At 39.8% G+C, this 24,838-nt stretch overlaps 2 protein-coding genes across 2 annotated transcripts in view; both read left to right on the top strand.

Moving 5' to 3' along the window:
- chtf18 (CTF18, chromosome transmission fidelity factor 18 homolog (S. cerevisiae)) overlaps positions 1 to 24,838 on the top strand; it is a gene marked incomplete at its 5' end in the record, with an annotated part of 34,228 nt that overhangs the window by 6,353 nt on the left and 3,037 nt on the right. The window contains 7 exons of the mRNA XM_016666114.1: positions 6,710 to 6,824; positions 6,910 to 7,134; positions 7,246 to 7,395; positions 10,881 to 11,011; positions 16,268 to 16,412; positions 16,507 to 16,602; positions 22,853 to 22,922. Of these exons, the coding sequence (XP_016521600.1) occupies positions 6,710 to 6,824; positions 6,910 to 7,134; positions 7,246 to 7,395; positions 10,881 to 11,011; positions 16,268 to 16,412; positions 16,507 to 16,602; positions 22,853 to 22,922 (932 nt within the window). The remainder of the gene's footprint in view (positions 1 to 6,709; positions 6,825 to 6,909; positions 7,135 to 7,245; positions 7,396 to 10,880; positions 11,012 to 16,267; positions 16,413 to 16,506; positions 16,603 to 22,852; positions 22,923 to 24,838) is intronic.
- Positions 5 to 5,984, top strand: LOC107834557 (uncharacterized). Its single transcript, XM_016666117.1, has 2 exons — positions 5 to 1,842; positions 3,599 to 5,984. Exon 1 carries the CDS (start codon positions 196 to 198, stop codon positions 1,153 to 1,155), a length of 960 nt encoding a protein of 319 aa, XP_016521603.1. The 5' UTR covers positions 5 to 195; the 3' UTR covers positions 1,156 to 1,842; positions 3,599 to 5,984.

Raw genomic sequence — 24,838 nt, 5'->3', positions numbered from 1 at the left:
CCTAGCGGTTACCCTGTCGCTATCAGGAAGAGCGAGAGAAAGCGCGCTGGAAATCGCTGCGGAACACCTCAACGACGATACAGGAATGAGCGTCCTTTTAAACAAGCTGGATTCAGTGTTTTTAAAAGAAGGAAAGGATCGACAGTAGGAAGTTTACACGGAATTTGATCGGATCGAGAGACGTGCGACACGTCCATGATGGATTACATTATCGAATTTGAACGACGGTACAACAAGTTACGTAAGTTCAAAATGGAACTACCGGATGCAGTGTTAGCATTCAAGCTATTAGACACCGCGGGGCTAAACGTTAAAGACAAACAGCTAGCTCTTACCGCCTGTTCCACTGTATCTTTTGACAACATGAAATCGGCTTTGAAAAGAATCTTCGTCGATAATGTCTATCCGCCACAAGAGGGCGACTCAGCCTTTTTTACCAAATACACTGGCAAGCATGAACGGAGTTCAAACTCAGAGCAAAGCCCAAGAACAGCTGCAGGGACTAATCCACTCGACAAATACGGGAGAAGAACTAAATGCGCAATATGTCAGAGCATTTATCACTGGGCAAAAGGCTGCCCCAATAAAAGAGAACATGTGAAGCTAACAAATGTTGAGGGATCAAAAGACGATGTTGAAGAATGTAATATTACTCTGTTTTCAGACGAATCCCCATCTGACACACAGATCTTCATGGTAGAAGCTTTGGGATCTGCTGTGATTGACACTGCCTGTACAAGAACTGTGTGTGCTGAAAAATGGCTTGCAGATTATGTAAGTGGGCTGCCTCAAAGAGAATTAATAAAGATTAAAGATGAAAAGAGTGCAAGACCTTTCCGGTTTGGGGACGGAAAACTGGTGCAATCCACAAGAAAGGTGACTATTCCTGCAACAATAGGAGAAACTAAATGCAAAACTGAGACAGAAGTAGTTCCAGCAAATATACCGATGCTTTTGAGCAAAACATCACTGAAGAGAGCGAGTGCTGTTTTAGACATTGCTCAAAACAAAGCAATGATGTTTGACCAACCTGTAAAACTTGAACTGACGTATTCTGCACATTACTGTGTAAACTTGAGAAAGGAAAGGATCAATAATGAAAGCCAGTTTGAAAAAGGGAGACACCAAATGATGAAGATGATATTCTCACTGTGACAGAAAACATAACAAAAGAGAAAAAAACAGTACTGCTAAAGCTACATAAACAATTTGGTAAAAACCCAAACCTGCCTTCAGTTCTAATTGATAGACCTCCAGCATTGGAAACTGATGTCAACACATGGATGGGTCATCACACTGCAACACTGCATGGCATGAGAAAAGCCTTTGCTGAGGCTGAATGTTCTGAGAGGATCCGAAGAGCCCTCCGAAAACAGCTGCGACCCACAGATGACAAATATGAAACAGGAGACAAAGTCTATTATAAACGTACAGACTGTCAGGAGTGGAAAGGGCCAGGTGTGGTTATTGGCCAAGATGGTGTAGTAATATTCGTCAGGCATGGTGGAACGTATGTCAGAGTACACCAGTCTAAGCTGAGAAAAATGAATGAGACACAAGAGAAACTAGGGGAAAGCGAAAGCAAAAATCCATTTAAAACGGATGACCACCTTCCAAAGACACCAGCGGAGGTACTTGATGAAGAACATGATTTTGAAAGCGAACATGAGGAGGAGATGGCACCAACAAGCAATGAATCACTTGGTGTTGCAGAAAACAGTGAATCCTCCTGTGATCCAGTACAACCTGAAGGGGATGGTCTTCCACTGACACACACAACTGTAAGTGAAGGAATAAAACTAAAAGCTGGACAAGGAATTAAATACACAGACAAAGAAACAGGTNGGGGGAGTCATGGCGAAAGCCTGCTCTGTGAGGCAGAAGCTCTGAAGCTTGGAAAATAAAGCTACAAGGAGGAGCTGTGCTTCAAAGGCAGAGCTAGGTCCACCCAGCCATTTTGCACAGCTGAATGGTTGCCATGGAGTTTAAAGGATTTCTCAAACCTGCATAAAATAATCAAAGCAACACTCCAGGTGTGATTTTGATGAGAGAATAACATTACAAGATGATGCAAAGCTCAAAAATCGATTTTGCAAGATACTCTTGAAATATTTTAAGATTAATGAATTGTTGTTTTGTGGCTTTACATAACTTCTATTAAAGATTAAGAAAGTAACTTATGTAAAAAATGTTTTTTACACATTTGTTAAAATTATTACCATGTTGTGGCATTTCATTGTGACACAGATAATGGTCATGTTATGCATGTAACTACTGCTCCTCATGGAGCAGTAGTTACATGCATAACATGACCATGTCCTGTACTCTATGTTGTACCTCGATCCTCTTATTCATATAAGGGTTAGGGGTCCTCTTATTCATATAAGAGGATCGAGGTACAACATAGAGTACAGGACATACTTTTACCGCAGAGCAGCCATCAGACCTGATGTGTTGGTGTGAAACTGTCAATCCAGCAGAAGGAACAGTGAGCCACAGAAGGGATTGTCACATCCAGACAATAAAACAGAACAAAAGTGTGTGGTGAAGACCATCTGACTGCAGCACAGATATTAACCCAGGATGCCGCCACAAGCGTGGTTGAGCATTCTCTCACAGCATGTGAGAGAATGCTTTACTGTTGTGAGAGAAATAACCGACTCATGGAGTGAGTGAGAGAGCTTCTAGCTATATTGGCAAAACACACAAACAGCAAGCACCTCAATCATTCAAATGTCTGGGTTGCTCCTGTTAAGTTGTAAGTAGCATACTGCGCATGTGTTAAATGTAAGGTATTGGGAGGTAATGAGAGCTGTAGTTTTTTTCATTTTGTTGTGTGAGGAGCACGGGTGCGCATGTTGTTAACTGTTAATGGCGACCATTAAAGTGTGGATGCTAACATCAGCAGTGTGATTATTGAATCAACACTGGTAGCAGAGGATAGTTGCTGCTGGAAAGTACAAAGTTCCCCCACCGTTCAACGAGAAGACGTCTTACGAAAGTTGGAAAAATGAGATTGAAATCTGGAGACTTGTTACTGACTTAGACAAAAAGAAGCAGGCTCTAGCGGTTACCCTGTTGCTATCAGGAAGAGCAAGAGAGAGCGCGTTGGAAATCGCTGCGGAACATCTCAATGACGATACAGGAATGAGCGTCCTTTTAAACAAGCTGGATTCAAAGTTTTTAAAAGAAAAAAAGGATTGACAGTACGAAGCTTACACGGAGTTTGATCGGATCAACAGACATGGCGACACGTCCATGATGGATTACATTATCAAATTTGAACGACGGTACAACAAGTTACGCAAGTTCAAAATGGAACTACCAGATGCAGTGTTAGCATTCAGGCTCTTAGACACCGCGGGGCTAAACTTTAAGGACACCAGCAGCGGTACTTGATGAAGAACATGATTTTGAAACCGAACATGAGGAGGAGATGGCACCAACAAGCGATGAACCACTTGGTGTTGCAGAAAACTGAATCCTCCTGTGATCCAGTACAACCTGAAGAGGATGGTCTCCCACTGACACACAACTGTAAGTGAAGGAATAAAACTAAAAGCTGGACAAGGAGTTAAATATACCGACAAAGAAACAGGTTAAAAGTATGCTGAAAAAATAACAAGCCGGGCAGGAAAAGCCAGTGGGAAACGCAAAAACTGGTACAACTTAGAATATACTGAGCCAGAGGAAATTGCTGGATCCACAGGGTCCATTGATGTGGGACAAGTAAGCAACCTCGAAGTGGTTGAAAATGTCAAGACCAATACTGACAACAGAGATGAAATATTAGTGGTGAATGAGGATATTTTCTCACACGCTAAACAAACTGAACTTGAGAACTGGAAAAGAAACAATGTATTTGTGGAGGAAAAAGATGAAGGTCAGATGCATATCAACGAGGTGGGTGTGCACACTCAAGAAAACACAAGTAGACATAGTACCAAAAGCTAGACTGGTTGCAAGAGGCTTTGAAGAAATTAACATTCAAGAACTTCCTAAGGATTCACCCACTTGTTCCTCTGAAGCTCTAAAGATGGTCATAGCTGTTAAAAGCCAAGATAAATGGAAGCTGAACTCCAAAGCAGCTTTTTTGCAAGGTAAAGATTTAACACGGGATGTGTATCTTCATCCACCTCAAGAGGCAGAGTGAAGGAATCGTATGGAAGTTAAATAAATGTGTCTATGGCTTGGCAGATGCTTCCTTCTTCTGGTACAACAAGGTGAAAGAAACCATGCAGAAGCTGGGAGGAACTGTGTCAAAAGTTGATCCAGCTGTCTTCTACTGGCAAGATGATTTCTGTATGGTGACAGGAGTTCTTACATGCCATGTAGATGACTTTGTATGGGGTGGTTCAGACATGTTTTCTTCAGCTATTATCCCCCAACTGAAAGCTGCTTTTCAAGTTGGACGAGAAGAACATAACAGCTTCAACTACGTTGGAATGGAGGTTCATTCTCTGCAGAATGAAATCAGAGTACAACAGCGTGCATACATTAAAAACCTACAGCCCATTCCAATTCCATCAGAGCACCACAGTGGGAGGTTCCATTAACAGACACAGAAATGGACATGTTAAAATCCAAGATTGGACAGATTCTTTGGGTAGCAAGACAGAGCAGACCTGACATCATGTGTGACATATCTATCTTGGCGTCAAACACAAAACATGCTACAATTCAAACATTACACTGTGCAAACAAACTGATCAGAAAACTTAAATCTGAGGAAGTTACCCTCAGATTCCAATGCTTAGGAGACGTCAAATACCACAAGCTAGTGGTGTTCAGCGATTCCTCAATGGGAAACCTCTCAGATGGAGGGACACAAGGAGGACATTTTGTCATCCTGATGAGAGAAGATGGAAAATTTTCACCCATATGGTGGCAATCCAGATGGATTAGGAGAGTGGTATGAAGCATGTTAGCTGGAGAGACTTTAGCACTAGCAGATGGGCTTGATAGTGCCGTCTTTCTTACTACTCTCTATTCAGAGCTCATGGTTGGTGATGGCACGCGCAACATCCTACCCATTACCTGTGTAACGGACAACCATTCCCTCCTTGATGCTGTCCACTCTACAAAATTTGTAACTGAAAAGAGACTTCGGCTTGACATCAACAGCATCAAAGAACTTATGGGTTCTGGGACAATTCAGGAAATCATATGAATACCTACCAAAGACCAACTTGCTAACTGCTTAACGAAATTGGAGGCATCTGTCCTTGGACTACTGAGAGCCCTAAGTGAAGGAAAATGGCAATTTAAAGATTAAAACAAACAAACAAAAAACACTACTGTTCTTTACATAAATTAAGTTCAAGTAAATGGAGCTAAAATAAGTAAAGTTAAAATGCTACTACCGAATGTTGTTCTAACCCGTTATGTTTTTTTTAAAGAAAGAGGGGAGATTAAGTTGTAAATAGCATACTGCACATGTGTTAGATGTAAGGGGAGGTAATGAGAGCTGTAGTTTTTTCATTCTGTTGTGTGAGGAGCGTGGGATCGCATGTTATTAACTGTTAATGGCGACCATTAAAGTGTGGATGCTAACATCAGTAGTGTGGTTATTGAATTAACAGCCCAGAATTAACACAGTTAATATCTGTTCTTACCCGATTGGTACTCTCCTTAGGCTTCCTGTCTTAGAAGCCGATTGCAGACAAGCCAGCAGCAAAGTGGCTGTGTGGTTGGGGGATACCACTAGTGTGAAAAGGGGAACCCTCCACTGTTTGTTGTGACTTTTAGATGTTTTTGTGCCAACACAATCTGCACAAACGGTCAATAATATTTACAGACAAGTAAGAAAATGTACAGAAAGGAATCACAACCCACTGTTCTCAACTGCTTAATTTAAAATGTGATAAATCCCCCACTCAGTAATAAAATTATCCCACTCAGAACTGAAGGAGGAGGGTAAGAAAGTGGTGAGGGGAAAGAGGAGGAGATGAGAGGGGGCCAGTAATTAGAAGACATTTTAAATATCCACAGTATTATATAACAAAAACCAAGAAAACGATAAATAAAACAGAAATAAAAACCACACAACAGAAATCATACATAAAATGAATTATTTTGTCACTGTAAATAAATTGCCCTTCATAAATTAATAATCAGAATGGAAATTGTCAAGCTAATTTTAATTTATTATACAATTAATAGATTTATTACTTATTGTGACAGTGTTGGGGATCTGCTTCCTGTGTTTACATTTGGTTTTCATGACCATAACTCATCTGACCAATAAACAGGCTGAATGCTTGTAGTGACTCATTCTTTGAGATGTCTGTGGGAAAATAAACCCAACAACCAGAAAAGTTATTCAGCAGCTGATTCAGGACAAAGTTGATCAACTATTGACATGTAAACAGAGAATGAAGCTTTCAGCAGAAATCCTCAGACCGTCTGGAACATTTGTCCTCCTATTGTGTTAACCCTATATATTAAACCTTTGTATTGCTTTATGTATTATGCCAACACTATTACCATTCAGTGTTGGCATTTGAACATGAAATGTTACATTTAGTAAACACTACCAGGCTTTCCTTGTGAAATGGTTTTTTTCAATAGCTCTGTGTATTTTAGCAAATGTAAAATGTTGAGTGCAAACAAGCAGTCGGGGAGTAATTCTTTGGCTGTAAATAGAAAGGTCTTTAGAATGTTTTTCACATTAACTGGTTGCTAAGCAAAGTTGGCTTGTGTTGATCAGAAAACGTATTGGCAAAGGCTTTGAAGAGGCGCCTGGTTCAGGAAGTGGCTTTCAGAGGTTCCAGCACATTCTGCACCTCGCTTCATCAAGTGGGCAATATGAAAAGATCTCTCAGGTAATCAGCTTCACAAATGCTTTTTTTCTTTCTTTGCTGAATTTCTGAACAGATGACATTAAAGCAACTATCCTCTTTTCTCCAGGGCCTATACGATAACTATTTGTCAGTGAGAGTGAGGGACCCCAACCTGCAGAGTGTGTCCGAGGCTCTGGATTGGCTGATATTTTCTGACAGGCTGAATGAAGTGATTCTGCATGGACAGAACTTCTCCTTGCTGAGATATCTGCCCTTCCTGTCTGTGATGTTTCACTTCCTGTTTGCCCACACGCATGTGCCTCGCATCAGCTATCCTCACAGCCACCAGGAGGTTACGGTCTTGTGCTTGAATATGAGAAGTTTGATTAAAAAAAAAGAGAGGAGGTTAGTTTGGGTGTTTGTAACAGAAACTCTGAAGCACTCCTGTTGGTGTCCTCTGCAGGCCACCTCTCGCCTCCTCAGCAGCAGGAACGCTCTGTCCACCATGTTGGCTGACATCCCGGCAAGCATCAGATCCAGGATTGGCCAACTCCACCTCACTCTAGATGTTCTGACGATGCTTCTTGATATCATCTGTCCAAAACTACGACCTGTACGTTAAAAACATTTATTGTAACACTACTTGAAGTTGAAAAAAATATATACATATATAGCCATGTTAAAATGTTAGGAACTTTTTTCACCTTTTAATCTGGCGTATATCCTCCACAGTTTAACCTAAAATGTTGCTGAGATTATTTTGGGTTTTTTCCAAACTCGAGTTTAAAGCATCAAGAACATCCTTGTCTGAAAGCTAAACATTATTCCAGAGATATTTCAGAAAGTGTGTTCACACTTTTAGAATCCTGAAATGTTTCCATTCATCCATTGCCTTCCGCTTGTCTAAGATTGGTTCACAGGGGAACAGGTCCGGGAGGGAACCCCAGACTTCCCTCAGGCATTCCCAACTGGACTTGCTCCTACACTGCTGCATATAGACTGCATTTATTGTAATCAGGGGCGCCGCCAGGAATCTTGGGCCCCATGACAAAAAATGAAATTGGGCCCCTCCTGTGCACCTGCTGTTACAGTTTCTTGATTCTTGAGTCTATCTGACCCATCAAAAGCGTCTCAATTTTAAAGGCTTGCAACTGCCTTCTTTTCTTTGGTCCAGTACTGATACTAGCACAATATTCACTGCAAGTGAAATTTACATGAAATAGTTCACATAAAATACAGCAAATAGGTTGCTTAAATTTTTTTATTAGTCTTAGCTTATTGAAATGTCTCTCCCCACCAACAACAGTCACAGGCAATGTGCAAAATATACATGAAGCAATCCAGACTTCTAAAAAATGATATGTTGTTGCATTTTGTTCAAGCAGCAGAATATAACTTAAATAAAAAAATGTTTTTTCATATTTGTTAAAGCTGTCACCGTGTCATGACAGTTTGCTATAAAACAGATAATCAGTAAAAAGATCAATCTTCTCCACCTTCTCCCTGAGCTGCTATACTGCTGTCCAAAGAAATGCACCGTTCTGACCAAAACCAACCAATCAGAACCAGGAGGGACAGTCTTAGCACTGTCAATCAACCTCAGAAACTGTAGTGTACTCACTATTTAGATACAGAGACCAGAAGCCCAGAGGAAACTTTGAGATCAACATTGTTAGACTATTTTTCACACTCCGGTTCTCCAAACCCAGAAATGGAATTAGACCAGAGAATACTTAGTAACCCTGAACAGGAGCACTTAGTTTACATACTTTAGATCAACATTAGATTAGTTTTCTTTTGCTCCTTTTCCTCTGTTTTCTTTCCTTTGGTTTGTTATTTTTTTTGTATTTCCTTTTAATTCATGTAAAGCACTTTGAATTACCTTGTTGCTGAAAATGTGCTATATAAATACAATTACCTTACTTCATTTACTTACTTGTATAGGGGCTAATGAAAGATTTTATAAAGATTGTTTGGATTTCTGTGAGTAATAAATACGTAGTTTTTGTTGGGTAATTGTAAAGAGGTTAGAGAGATGGGAAAAATCCCTGGAATGATTCTAACTAGATTGTCACTGGTCACAGTGTTGCTCACCTTTTACACTGGGACAGGGGTGAGGAATTATGCTGGTATGGTGGCTAGAGCTGCTGCTGACTGACTCATCTGTTGTTAAGTGTGATAAAAGGTACAGGGGCAAGTTAAATATATGAATATGATGTTAAATTCTTTCTTTCATTCATTAAATGTTAGTGAAATGGAGACAAACAGTAGTCTGTAGCTTAACTAATTATGCTAAATGGTTGATAATCTCAGTTTACTCACCTCTCTTGGAGAAAAACTGGGTTATAAATTGACACTTGTCTTTTCTCTCTCTCTCTCTTTCTGAAAACCCGAACCCTTGGAATTGTCCTAACTTTTCCCCTCTATACGGCGCCCCTGTTTGTAAGCCTTTAAGGAGTGGGAATTGTTCTGCAAATTCCCAACTCAATCAATGTGCGACTATTCCTGGCAACACCAAGATGACAGGATGAAGGGAGGCAGAGGACTGGGGCCAGGGGTGGGCTTATTGGGTCAGATTTGGAAGCCACCGATAACTGCTTACACTTCTAGTTTTATTTAATTTTGATTTTCTGATTTTGAGTTCAGATTTTCAATTCTATTTTAATTTTTATTAGTTCTAGTAATTTGCCTAGTTTAGTTTAGTTGGTTTTTGAAAATTCTTTGTTTAGTTTTTACTAGTGTCAGTTATAGCTTTAGTGTTCTTTTGCATATGGGTTACATACCAGGGGAGAGCCTGAAAAAAAAAGATAAAAATAGTTGGTTGGGGGATGTTGTGGTGGCAAAGGGTTAAGCACAACCCACATAAGGACCCACAAACCCACAAGCCATCACAGGTTTGATTCCTGGCCTGCTGACCTTTGCCTCAAGTCTTCCCCCTTCTCTCAATACCCACTTTCCTGTCAATTCACTATTAAATAAAGGCCACTAGAGCCAATAAAACCTTATAACAAATAGTTCACTGTAACAAAATCCCTGAAAACCATCATAGTATTTAGAAAATGTGTTAATTTAGGGCAAATGAAATAAAAACATTAAAAAAATCCAGTAAACACAATAACAGCAGCTGGAAAGCAGGTCTTGGTGAGCTTTTCAAGTGAACCTCATTTAAAGGCACTCTGTTTTGGCTGTTTCACATATTTAATCTTGTTCTACTGCAATAAACTAACAGTGGAGTTAAATTCAAAGTAATCTCAACTCTAGCGCTTCCTCCCATGTTGCTTGTTGATGTGAAAGGACTGTGTAGCAACATGGATAACTTCATTTGTGTTCCTGTCATCTGCTAGCATAATGCTGCACCGCAAGAAAAATCAAATGGAATCTAGACTTCATTCTTATGACACAAATGAAAACTAAACATGTTTTCTCCATTAAAGCTGTAGTATGTAGCAACAGATGCTGCTGACTGGGAAAAGCTGTAATGGTATCAGACAACATCGAAGAAAGAATAAAGACATGAGTACAAGATTGACGAGCACTAAGACCTGCCTTCTGGCTCTGACTGGTTGTTTCTAGTTGACACTGGGAGAAGGCAGAGGAGCTCCATTTTTTTTCACAGATCATCTGTTTCATACCACACTGTCACAACATGGTGACAGTTTCAACAAATAGGTTTTTCAGTAGCTCTGTGAACGCTCATTACACTTTGTTAGTTTTCCTTGTTTGTGCTTCAAATCATAAAAACACAAGACTAAGAAGTCATAAAAGTAACATACAGTCAACAGTTGAGAAACTCTGACCCTAAAAGGTGTGTTTTTAGCCTTGATTTAAAGGCACTCAGTGTTTTGGCTGTTTCGTAGTTTTCTGGAAGTTTGTTCTAGATTTGTGGTACATAGAAGTTGAATGCAGACAATGCCCCAATCTTCGCCCAAAAAATTTTGTTTTTTAGTTTTGGTTGAATCGTGCAAGACATGGTCGCATTAAAAGTGGAACAATGATTGATCATGTTTCAATTTAATACCACAAAAACCTGCCATTTCAATATGTTGATCCTTTTTTGCACTAAACACCTGCTCAATGTGCAGCATTTGCTACTTTCAGGTGAATCCTCAGCTTTTTAGCAGCAGAGAGAAGGAATTGATGCGAGAGCTGATCAACACCATGCTGGCTTACAACCTCTCATACAGGCAGGACCGCACACCTGAGGGCCAGTACACCTTCATGCTGGAGCCGTGAGTACACACACACCCAAACAAACCTCCTGCTGCCCACCAGCCAGTGGGGAGGGAAACTTGCTGAGCAGATGTGTGAGCTATTGGGGTGTTGAAGGTCACTGTGCTAGTCCACACTGGTTTCTCTGCATAACAGCTTAGAGAATAATCCCCTTATTACCTGGAGTGTGTGTGTGAGTGCATACAAACACATGGACACACACACCTCACAAGGGATTTAATACCTTGTGGGGACAACTTTCCTGACACATATGTTGTGGGACCCACTGTCCCTACAAGGGGAAATGCTGTTTATGGGTTAGGGTTTAGGTTTAGGACTAAGGTGTGAATTGAGTTTTGGTTAGGGTTAAGTATGTAATGGTAAGGGCTAGGCTTAGGCTGTAGAAATGAATGGAAGTCGATGGAAAGTCCCCACAAAGCTAGCCTGACAAATGTGTGTGTGTGTGTGTGTGTGTGTGTGTGTGTGTGTGTGTGTGTGTGTGTGTGTGTGTGACTGTTGTTGTGTCAGAACAGGGTCGCAGACAGCAAAGCCTCATTACTGTTGTAGAATGGGATTGACTAAGAGTTGGACTCAGATGACATATGGCGGAATTCAACGTTTCTGGAGCAGGAATGAATGTGTTAGAACAGTGCTAGATTTGGAGGCTGTATTCATGTTTGGGAGTTTTATTCAGTTCCACGCCGTGTTTCAACGATTCCCGAGCCTGTGTGAGGCTAACGGTTGGTCAGGCTGGGATTCTCCAGGCATGCTGCGGCCGGCTGAAGAGCAGCCGGGCGTCCAGGACGGCTCCTTCCTGCAGGCTCGCTGTGATGAGGTGCTGGTCACCAATGACTGGTGCTTGCCCCTGGTGTTGGCTCTGCTGCTGCTGCTCCTGGTCTACACCTTCCTGTACCTGCCCTCACTGGCACACCACAACACCACCCTGTGACTGGTGGAGAAGGGCAGTTTGGAAATGAGTGGTCGACATCAAAGGCAGCCTAATTGTTTGGCACAAGTGGAGATATGCCATTGGACTGCTCTGGTTTTGGATCTGGAGGAATCATCTTTAATATCAGATATCAATATAAGCCCAAATTTTTATATTGGTGCATCCCTAAAGAAAATGTAAGTAAAGTTTGTTAGTTTGCATTTGGGAAAACTTTGGAATTTGCTAATGTCATTTTCCAGGTCTAGATGATTATGAACTGGAAGCTTTATTATGACTTATGTTTTTTTTTTTTCTTTTTATGTGTTGTTCTGGCGGTATGACATTCAGAATTATTGTCTTGAGTGCCAAAGTGGGGGGCAACTGTGGCTGTGTGGGTAGAGTAGTCATCTTGCAATCAGAAGGTTGTAGGTTTGAGTCCAGCTTCCTCCTGCCTCATGTTGATGTGCCCTTGGGCAAGACACCTAACTGAAAATTGCCTACCGATCTGTGTATCAGTGTATAAATGTGTGCACGTTTGTGAGTGTAAAGCGCTTTGAGTGGTCAAAACTGATTGGAAAAGTGCTATATAAGTTCAGTCCATTTACCATTTTCATTCAAGGTGAAGCCCAACAGATTTACTTCCACAAATGGAGCCTTAACTGCTTTTGCTATGGGAAAACCAAAAGCTGTGGGAAAGGGCAAGAAAGGTGGAGATAAGGGTAGAGGAGAGAAAGAAGGAAAGAAAGAAGTCTGCTCCTATACTGTCAGAAAGAGAGAAAAAATGTTTTCTAAAGACTAAACATCTAGTAGTGTTGACATGGTTTTCATTTATTTATGTCAATATTTTTGTTTCATTTGCCACATAATGGCACATTTGATTTTAACAATTTATCCTTCAGTATTTTGGTTTTTACACAATTTGGAAAAGTCTGGAATTTACTTTTAAAATGGAATAATATATAAAAACTTAGTTTCTATTTCATGACATAGCATGACTAGCATTTTACTCATCTGTCAGAATGCAGCCTCACTCAAAAATCAAAAAGGTAATTTCACCACTGTTATTGCTTCTTTTGTCATTCAAAAATGAATAAAGGCACCAATGTTCACAAAGCAGATCTGCTTTGTGAACATTGGTGCCTTTAGTCTGGATGCCAAATAAGCAGTAAAATGACCCCCGTTTGTGTAATGATGTACCAGAGAACCTGACCCAGATAGCACAATACGAGTGAAACAACATTAAAACAATGTCAGGCAGAAACATTGAATCTACGTTGAAGCCTGACATTGAAACAAAATTGAAAGTGGTCAGTGACTTGCATGTTTAATCAACATTAGGGTTTCAACCATAATTGACACTATATCAATGTTGATTCAACCATCAAGTGAATGTGGATCTACATGCACATTTGTGTTGAAAAACACTGGATTATGCATTGGCATTTCAGTCATTAGAATTCGACCACAAAACAATATTGATTCAATGACATCTTTTCAGCATTAGTTAATTGGCTAGAATTGGATGATTGTTTGATGGTTAATCCACCGTCAGTTGTTGACCTTAACCAAAAATCAGCTATTCTGACTATAATTCAACGTTGAATTACCTTCGTGTGCAATCTGGGGAGGGCCACACAAAATGTTGTTTTTACAGGGTTTCCGCATGGGAGTAAAAGGTAGTAAATTAAATTAGCTAAAATTTAGGCCAGTAAAAGGTAAGAAAAGGTGGCATGTTTTTTATCACCCCTTGAAAATATTCTAAATTTTCCATTGATGCTTACTTCTTGTGGAGAAGCAGATCCCTATTTTGTTACTCTCAGAGCTGAAGTTCTCTGGCGCCTGAACACCGCAGCAACTCAAGTAAGTCAAACAAGGGTGTGACTTTGAGTTGCAATTGATGGGGACAAATTGTGAGGAACAGTTGGGGGGTGGGTAGGGATAGTGCAACCTAGAAGGCCTTTTTTGTGCTAAGAATGAGGCGAAAACCAAATGTGAATGCCAGGCTGTCTTACTCAAAAACTTAGGATATACAATCTGATGAGGCTTGTCAGATTAATGGTACTTATTGAAAATAAAAACCTTTTGGAATATATCAAAAAACGCCACTGCAAGTCACATCTGTGTCTCTGCTCGTCAAGACTTTCAGTAGAACGTTTTGGGGTTGGTTGGGGTAGTTGGGTTGTAGGCTGACCATTAATACATTCAGTTCAAATAAAAAAATACTTTAATAATCCTAATGGCAAATTAAATAATATATATGCTATATATAATATAATAACATATATATTATGTAATGATATATTACTGGATTCCAATCCAACATGAGCAGGAATCTGTCACAAAAATTGTTGTAACCTCCAAACTTTGACTCCTATGCTCTATAAAATATTTCATCCTATTTGATCATTGCTTTAAAATCACCACGTTCAATGAACAAATGATGCAACTACAGGGACGAAGAAACTTAGAACAACTTAAAACCATTCTGTCAGCCTAAAGTCACGCAGATCCGATGTCACGACAACCGACAGACAACATTTCCAGGAGTCAGGCTTGATGTTTATTTTGTGATTAAGAAGTAATTGCCTGAACGCTTGTGGTGGTTGATTAGCTAATTTAAAGACCTGCTCCACTGATAATCTCACAAAGATGTTTGGGTCGCCTTATTTTTGTACTAACTGAACCGAAATACACCAAACTGCGCAGCATGGGTAAGCTACGTTAAGTTAGTCAAAGTTAAGCTGTAGCGTAGCTAACCTACTCCCCACTTTTTATATTTTTAATTAAAGCTTTTTACTGACCTGTGAAATGTGATCCCTTGGACCTTGTTATCTTGCTCTTGTAGTGTTTTCAATTAATATCAAAACTTTGCGTCCCCTTTTCAGATTCTTTGCTTGATTGTGTCATTTCCCCGACCACCGATATTCCTGACTGAATGCAAAGTAACAGCGCATGTGGCGCACTGCCACGGCGCGCACAGTAAGTCACGTGATGTCCAGTGCACTAGGTCACTGAGCGGACCCGCCATTTACGTTTTACAAAGGAATTTTAAATAGCAGTTGTCCACTGGTTGTTAATGCTTTGAACACAGTGCTAGGTTGCTATCGAGTTACTGTCTGAAATTGATGCAGGAACAGAGAGGAAAAAGCTGTAGGAAATATTGGTGGGGACATGTCCACACCAGTCCTTCAGGAAGTTATGCTTATAAAAAGTTTTGCCCTTTTTAATCAAAATTGCAGTGAAATTTTCATTTTTGAGTATGTTCACACTGCCATCTGTTTCTTGCAGTGCAGTTGGTGTTATTTAACTTAGTTAAACTTTTACCTAAAAGTACTGCATTCATCGACTAATACCATTTAGACACGTTGCATGTTATTGTTTACATCTGGAAATTTCACGAATGTGCTGGAGGTGCAAAAAGACTTTTCTTTTCCTTGCCATCCATAGCCACACTGCCACGATAGAACGATTCCGTTAACTAAATAAAACTTGGAGATGTAAATATTCTTGATTTAGTGCAGTACGCAACAGCAAAGGTAGAAAAACTGTTACAGAACAAATCAAATCCACTGGTACTCTTTTTTTATTTTTTTTCTCTCACTTTGTGTCGCTAGCTACACAGAGACTTGTTGCCTTAGCAACCAACAAATATTTCCACTATGCGTATGAGGATTCAACACCATAAAACGCACAAACACACAAAGTGCAGAACATTCAGTCCTTAACAGTTTCATGTTTTCAGGCTTGATGTTTATTTTGGGATTATAAAGTGATCATCTGAATACAGCTGTGGTTGATTAGCTAATTTAAACACCTGCTCTAATGATCTGGCAGAGGTGGTGTGTGGGTTACATTGTGCTGCACGTTGACATATTACATTTGTTTATTCAAACTTTTCACTGATCTGTGAAATATGATGCCCTTGAACCTTGTTTTCTAGTTGTCCTAGTGTTGACAATTGGTTGCAAACCAATTCTTATTCTATTGAGAATAAAACTTCAGCTTGTGAAATTGGAATGTCATTGCATTTTACTTTGGATATTTTTTTTTTTAAGAATATAAGTCTTATGGATTTAGGATAAATACTAAAAATAGTGCTTGCTTTTTTTTAACATGTGAGGTCTTAGTCAAGATAAAGTCACAGTTACACCTTTAAGTGCACAGCAGCAGGTTGGCCACTCTGAGGTCAAAAAAACCCCAACAAAAAATAGTCCAGGGGGTGCACGGCTTAGATTTTTTGTTTTTCTATCAACTCTGCAGACAAGACCACATCACTATTCAACAGTTAAGTTGGAGTAGTTTGTTTTCAGCTGCTTGCCATCACATTTTAAGTTTGTTGTGTGTGCAGTCGTGTGGAGGAGGTGGCGCGGTTTCCGGGCCTGCCGCCGCGTCGCCAGCTGACTTATCAGGCCAAACAGACCATCAACAGAGAAATGGAGCAGGAGAAGATGAGAAGAGCTGAACAGATGATGCTTCAGAGGAACCCTGCTACGGTTAGATGCCACCGCCTGTTTAGTCAGAAAAAAGCTGAATGTGTATGAAACTGTACTTATGATTTGTGATGTGCTGCATGTGTTTGTTGTGAAGAAAGAGGAAGAAAAAAAGAGTGCAGGTCCGAAACCAACCAAGAACCATCAGCAGAGGTTGGAGAACATTGTGAAACAGACAACAGTGGAGACCAGGGTGAGATGCACAAAAACACCTTCTTTTCAGGGAATGTGTGCTTTATGTGCTGACAGTTAAAGTTCAGAAAGCAAAATCCAGTTTATTTCTAAAGCACTTAAAAAGAACTTGTTTAACCAAAGTTCAGTACAACACTGAAGCGGATCAAACAAAGACACAAATAATAATAAAATGACAAAGAAAAAAACAAAATAAAGCACATGACAGACTGTAGTAAATAAAACGGAAAGAAAAGAACCAACTCCAACTGTAGAAGCCTAAATTCAGTTTTAGTTCATTCAGACCTTTAGAATAAATTAAGTTTGTATTTCTTATGATAATTTGTTTATTAGGATAAAAATGATTACTAGTTAAACCTCTAATGCATACAAATTTGTTAGACTACTAAGGCCTTCTAGTAAATATACATATCTATTTGCAGTTAAGGATTTGAGGGTGTGGCTAGAGAATTAGGGTTAGTTTTATTCTTTATTCTTTTTGTGTAAAAGTAACATTTGTATCATTTTTATTTTTGAAGTAAACCGTTTAACTTTAAGAGGATCCAGTCTGTTTTTTTTTTTGTTTTTGTTTTTTTTTTTGTCATTTCAACATCAAGTGGACAGAAAGGGAAATATGGAGTGTCAAGCTTATGGCTTCATTGTTTCGGAATCTACAATAGTAAAAAAAAAACTTGCTCTACATGTGGACTGTATCAACTTGGAGCAACACAACTTACAAGGAATTGTTTCAGAAAAGCAGCACAGAGACTTTGGAAAAGTAGTAAATTGGATAACGAGCGACAGTTGCAGCTGAAGTACTTGAGTTAAAAAAAAGAAAAAAAATGAAGGCAAGCATCTGGTGGCTCAGTGGAATTATGAAGTGGAACAGTTGACATTATTATCCATAAGACGTAGACGTTTAGCTCGCTATGGACGAACGAGAGAGTGAAAAACGGACGGTAAAAATGACTGGAAAGGCTGGAGAAGAACATAAGCCTAAGCTAGTCCAAGCTCTCAGGTCCACGCTAGTCCAGGTGTCAAGCTTGAAGAAGCAAATTGAGCAGTTAATGGAAAATGACTCAAACGTTGATGCTGTAAAAAAATAAGCTTCGTGTGGATTTTAGTGGCTTGCAAGAAGAGTTTAAGAAGTTTGACTCTGATCTGCAGAAAGTTATTGATGATTAAGAATACATGAAAGATCAAAGAGACTGGTTCAGACCGAAGCATGATGCTATGGATGACTTCTTTTGGCGTTGTGAAGGATGGATGAAAGACATTCTGAATTGCGCCAACCCAGCCGAGGAATGTGACAAACAGAAAACACCTGCAGATAGCAGGTCTATGACATCAAGGCAGACAAGCAGACACAAAAGTAGTTCATCAACACAATGTGGAAGTTCAGTCTCATCATCTTCATCAGTGAGATTAAAGGCAGAATTAGAGTGGGCTGCTTTAAAGGCAAAGGCTGCTGCTTTACAGAAAATAAACTAGAAAAAGAAGAAGCAGAGTGGCATGCAGAGCAAAATTTCAAGAATATAGAGGCTGAAGAAAACAATAAGAAGCAGAGTTTGAAGCTCAGCAAAAGATTTTTGAAGCTGTTTTAAAGGCAATCAAAGCATGCAATGCAAACAGCGTTAGCAGAGTCCAGTGCTAAAATGCTAAAATGGAGATTTTGCAGAAATATGAAGAAGACAACAGCGTTTTTCAAGCTGATTAAAAAGACAGTAAAGAAGATATAAAACCTACATTACAGCTACCATCACAGAACACATTAAAACCAGGCAGCTTTAAAGACACTGCTCCAGCTGCACATGTTCAAATGGCTACATCTGTAAAAGAAGTTGAACCTAGAGATGAGCATGCGGCAGTGATAGACGGGCTTTGCCAAGCTATTTCACAAAAAGCCCATGTCACAGAGTACCTGGTGAAGAACCATAAGTCATCATTTCTTCCAAGTCTCACCATATCGATATTTAATGGAGAACCGTTGGAATGCAGATCTTTCACTGAAGCCATCGAACATGGAATCGAGAGTTGACCGGTAATGATTGTGATTGACTTCAGTTTTTGCTACACGACACAAGTAGATAACCACATGAGTTGGTTAAGAGCTGCATTCATATGGAATCTTCAGCAGGATATATTAAAGCTAGACAGATGTTAAAGGAGTTCTTTGGAGATGACTTCAAGATCCCAGAAGCCTACATTAAAGAGGATTTGAACTGGCCAGCAATTAAACCAGAAGATGGAGTTGCTCTTCAGTCTTTTGCACTTTTCTTTACTGGCTGCTCAAACTCAATGATGCTATTAGATATTAGGTATCTAATAGCCAATATTAGCTACTAGATAGCAAATATTTTCAGAAGACTTGGGCAACACAGCTAATATAAATTTTTTGGTAAATAAACTGCCATGCAAGCTCAAAGAATTGTGAAGAAAATCTGCCTGTGACCTGCAAGAAAGGACCAAGAAAAGAGATAAATTTAAGGACTTTAACTTTTTGAACCAGCAGGTTAAGTACCTTTTACACCCCCTCTATGGAAACTTAAAGGACACCACCATAGCCACGAAAAAATCTACTAAACCAAAACAATACTTGGAATCATTCAAACCAAAGAAGGTGCTTTTACCACACTTGTTATACTTCAAAAGACAGAAGACAGAAATATTTTCAAAAACACCACCTACAACAGCAGAGACTACCACCAAACGTGTTTATAAGCTGTGAAGAGCAGCCTCATAGTTTGCAAAAAATTCAAGAGCAAGCCACATAAGGACGAAATTGAATTCTTGAGGAGCAAAGGTTTGTGTTTTGCACGTTTGAAGCAAGAACATATGAGTAGCAGTTGCAAACAGAAACTTCAGTGTCAAGAATGCTCAAGATGTCACCCCACATCTTTACACATTACAACCAAAGGCACTAAAGAAGAACCAGTAAAGGAAAGTTGTGAACAGCTGAAACCTGTGGTGTCACTGGGGCCGGGAGGGACGATTGTGTCCTGTCGGTCATTCCAGTGTGTGTAAAGGCACGAAAGGGAACCAAGACAATGACATCTTATGCATTTTTGGATCCAGGTAGCTCAGCTTCCTTTGCTACAGAGTCACTGATGAATCAGTTGTGAATACACACATTGTGACTGGTCTGGAGATCAACAGACCAGTTCAGAACTGGTTTGTTTTTCCCCCTAGCGGCACCACGACCTGCTGCGCAAACTCTGACTTGCTCCTATCTTATTATTTATGCAGCAGCAGTAGCAGCTCGCTCTGCTTCACTCCTGCCTCTGCTCCACAGTCCTCTGAGCTTGGATGTGACACAAATTGCACCGATCTGAAATTATGCAGCTGACAGAAATACAGATACTGTTGAGGAAAGTTGCTACCATGGAAATAGATTTTATTCTGAAATGATTCAGCTTCCATCTATCACCTAAAGTCTCTCCTCTTAAACTGGCAACTACTGGAGACTTGTAGCACCAGCATAACAAAATTTCATATCCTGTGCTGCACGTTACGCTGATTTTGTCAGTGCCTCCTTCAATGAGTGTGGGAAGTTTTGGTATCAAAGAGCAGCACAGGATCCGTCAAAGAGCTGCATGTTCGCCACCCCTTTGTTAATGTGCCGTTGTTGTGAAGCTGCATGTTCTGTGTTACTTCATAATTAACTGACTTCAAGTTTAATTAACCAGTCTGAGGGAATATGTCAACTGATTTAGCTCTACAGTGTATTTAAGTACTGCTTCACTGTATTTTTATGTTTATGTTGTAACTTTGGTTATAATTAATTAGCATTATTCTGCTTTGATTACAGAAACCACACACCTACACATACTTGTGTGTGTGTACATTCTGGCAACTTTTCAATATAAAGAGTGAACTTTGATTTGGACTCCTCCTTCTTTGAATATTTATAAGTGTTCTGAAGCGATTTCTGCCAGCTCAGATTCACAAACCCTTCTCAACACTGAAGCTGGTCAGAGAAGAACAAACGAACAGAACCATTTCCATATTCATCAACCAGCAGAAGCATAAAACCTTTTTCAAGAACCAGAGTAGTCCTCCAGGGGCATTATTACTCCCTATTGTTATAAACATTTAAATGCAGCTTTTATTTTTGATTTTCTAAAAGAGTTTTAATCTGATCAGATTTTGGTGGCTGTTTGCTGACCTTTTCTTTTAAATATGAATACACAATTACTGCTCAAAAAACTAAATATATGGAAAAGTAGACTGAAATCTAAGGCTTATAATAGTGAAAGTGTTACATAAGCTCTATTTTAAAAAATGAAAGAGAAATGTCAGCTTTCTGATAATTACACTATATTGCCAAAAGTATTTGCTCACCCGTCCAAATTATCGGAATCAGGTGTTCCAATCATGTCCTTGTCCACAGGTGTATAAAATGAAGCACAAGCATACAAAATGTTTTTACAAACGTGTGAAAGATTGGCTCGATCTCAGGAACTCAGTGAATTCCAGCATAGAACTGTGATAGGATGCCACCTGTGCAACAAATCCAGATGTGAAATTTCCTTGATATTCCCCAGTCAAATGTCAGCTGTATTATAAGAAAGTGGAAGTGCTTGGAAACAACAGCAACTCAGCCACAAAGTACACTACAGATCTCCAAACTTCATGAGGCCTTCAGATTAGCTCAAGAACAGTGCGCAGAGCTTCTTGGAATGGGGTTCCATGGTGGACCAGCTGCATCCAATGCAAAGCGTTGGATGCAGTGGTGTAAAGCACGCTGCTACTGGACTTTAGAGCAGTGGAGGCGCGTTCTCTGGAGTGACGAATTGCACTTCTCCATCTGGCAATCTGATGGGCAAGTCTAGGTTTGGCAGTTGCCAGGAGAACAGTATTAGTCTGACTGCATTGTACCAAGTGTAAAGTTTGGTGGAGGGGGATTATAGTGTGGGGTTGTTTTTCAGGAGCTGGGCTTGGCCCCTTAGTTCCAGTGAAAGTAACTCTGAATGCTTCAACATACTAAGACATTTTGGACAATTCCATGCTCTCAATTTTGTGGAACAGTTTGGAGCTGACCCCTTCCTCTTCCAACATGACTGTGGACATTTCTTTGTGCGCTGGTGCACAAAGACATGGATGGAGAGTCTGGTGTGAATGAACTTGACTGGGTTATGTAGCTTTATGTGACCTGACCTTTGGGGTGAATTAGAGCGGAGCGTGAGAGCCAGGCCTTGTCATCCCACGTCAGTATGTGACCTCACAAATACGCTTTTGGAAGAACGGTCAAAAATCTCCATAAACACACTCCTAAACCTTGTAGACAGCCTTCCCAGAAGAGTTGAAGCTGTTCTAGCTGCAAAGGCGGACCAATGTCATATTGAACCCTATGGCTTAGGAATGGGATGTTTCTTAAGCTCATATGAGTCTTGGCAGGTGAGTAAATACTTTTGGCAATATAGTGTATGTTTATTTCTGTGCACTCCATACTTCTGCATGAATTACTGGATTAATGTGTCGTGGCATAGAGGCAATCTGCCTGTGGTTCTGATGAGGTTCAGGAAGTTCAGGTTGTTTTGATAGCTGCCTTCAGGTCAAGTGACTTGTTGGCTCTAGTGTATCTCATCTTCCTCTTGGCAACACTGTGGAAATTCTGCGAGACGTTCAGGTCAGGTCAGTTTGCTGGACATTCGAGAACAGGAGCTCCAAGGTCATTTACTGCAGGCTGGTCCAAAGTTCTGCTAGGAAATGAAATCAGCATCTCCATAAAAGCATAAAGTTCTTTAGAATATCTGGTAGACGACTACTTACCAATTACTTCAGAAAACCCAGTGGACCAGTGGTACATTTTAAATTTTGACTATCAGTATAAAATTGGCAAAATTCACACGTTGAAGAATCTGTTTAACGTTTCCTATAGATGATCCTGATTTGATTTAGAGCCAGTAGGTGATCCAGATGCAGCCTGAAAAGTCAAATGGTCCTTTACCACACCAACCCATCAGAAGCCAGCTTCAGCATTGAACATACTGATGATAAAACCCAACAGGAACGCAGAACTGCACTGCTTCACCTTGAAGATGTACAGAGCTCAACAGCTGGACTGGAAACCACAGCCTGTAATTTTCTTGGTTCAGTAATGATGTGGTTGAGCCTCTAGAGGGCAGAAATGAGGGTAACAAGGAGCCCCTGGGATTACGGTCCCTCATGGTGAAATTAGGCTAATAAAAAAGATGTGTGTTCCCTGACACTGACCTGTTTTACTTTCTTCTCACCCAGCTTTAACTCCTTCCTCACCCTCTGTTTTGCAGCCAGAGGTGGATTTCTTCGGTCGAGCCGTCGGCCCCAAACCTCAGAGGCCCCTGCTGTCCTCAGACTCAGGTACTGTGTGTGCAAAGTCACATCATCACGACTTCACTCAAACCACAGCTGATAAAGTGTGTGATGGTTCTAATTGTGGTATCCTGTAAACTCACCAAAGAAATGACATTAAAGTACATTTTGCCTCTAAAAGGGCCTCAGACCCATTTTTACAAATATAGACATCCAAAGATAACTTAATTTATTAAAGATTACATTATTAGATTACAGAGTACTCTTTACTGCTGTATTATCAGAATGGCTGCAGAATCCTATTGAAAATATAATGAGTCATAATGACAGCGGTTAACACATTTCTGTGCTAAATAGCTTAGTTTGAGCAATATTGAGGAGACTTTCTGTGCAGTTATTGAACCACTCAGTTTTGTTAGTGCTGTCTCAGGCCCAGGTTCTGCATTGAGTGGTTCAGGTACTTAAAGCTTCTAACTGAAACCCTGAAAACAGTCGATCAACAGGGTAATTATGCTGGAACAGCAGAGCTCCTAATCCTGAGTGGCTGATCACCACATTTTATCTGCTGGTGTCCTTCAAAGACATAGTTTACTTTGTTTTCTAACCTTGGATTTTCATCATTGTCCCCTAACTTATTTTATGCTAAACTTAGGTGTTGTTTTCATTGACACAAAGCAGATGGAGACATTTGGGAGAAAACTGTATGAAAGTAAATATGTATCATCAGGATTTGAATAAAATTTTGCTTAACTTGTTTTTATTTATTTTCAAAAACAGAACAAACAGAGCAGGTGTAGTTATAATACAAACTGACGTGTGCGGAGCTCAAATGAAGAAAATAAAAAAACCTGGGATGAAGAAGGAAAATAATGAAACAAAATAATTAAATAAAAATAAATAAAATATAAAAGTAGATAAATATAAAGGTATTGGAGATTATTTCCAGTTGAATACAAGCTCTCCTTTAAGGAGGTCAGAACGTAGAGCCTTAAAGTTCCTAGTTTTGCCACTTAATTTTGCACTTAAGACTCTCCACTGGAATAACTCCAAATATTTCTCTGTGCCATTGAGTTACTGTAGGAGGCTTATCACATATCCAGTTTCACAAAATACATTTCCGACATAAAAATAGTAGTTTATTGGTCAGCTGGAGTGGTTTACCTTTTATTATTTTATCTGGGGAAGGCCCCAATGGGCACTGTCCTGGATCTTTACAAACTCTAGTCCTTATAATCAGTGCAAATTTCCAGAACCTGGATATAAAAGGGCATTCCCAAAAAAGATGAAGATAAGTTCCAATGCTCGTCCTACATTTGGGACACAATGGTAATCGGTTGGGTTTTATTTTACCAAGAAAATATGGAGTCCTGTGTTTTCTATGCATTATCTTCTATTGAATTTCTTCAAATGTATTAATCAAAAACAAAGAATGGGATCATTTAAAGCAGTTTTCTCTCTTCAGACTTTCCCCAGATCCTCCTCCCAATGTCTGAGGATATTTCTAACACAAGGAACAAGGAACACTTCCTTATAAAACATTGTATAATCTCGAAATAAAACCTGTATTTAAGGTAAACTTGATAAGTAACTTTTCTGTTGGCCCTGGAAGCGTGCAAGGTTCCTGGGGCAGCCAGATGTTACAAAGTGACACATTTGTAGGTAGGCATAGAAATCCTTGGTTGAGAGGCCAAATTTATTTTGAAGCTGGGCAAAAATCTGCTATTATTTTGATGCCTTTTTTGTGCCAGTTTTACAAATACTGCACTTTGAAATGCCATGCTGCTGAAATGTGCTATACAAATAAAATTTGATTGATTGATTGATGGTAAAATCTTTTAATATCTTTTTGTACTTTAGCAAGATTATTTTTCAGCAAGTCCCCACATTAGGCCACATTATCACCCCCCAGATATTGAAATCCTGCATCAGTCCAAGACGAAGGGGATGGGTATTCTATCTCGTAG

Source organism: Poecilia formosa, unplaced genomic scaffold (assembly GCF_000485575.1).
Source record: "Poecilia formosa unplaced genomic scaffold, Poecilia_formosa-5.1.2 Scaffold662, whole genome shotgun sequence".
Taxonomy (NCBI): Eukaryota; Metazoa; Chordata; class Actinopteri; order Cyprinodontiformes; family Poeciliidae; genus Poecilia; species Poecilia formosa.
This window is presented reverse-complemented; position numbering and strand designations above follow the sequence as displayed.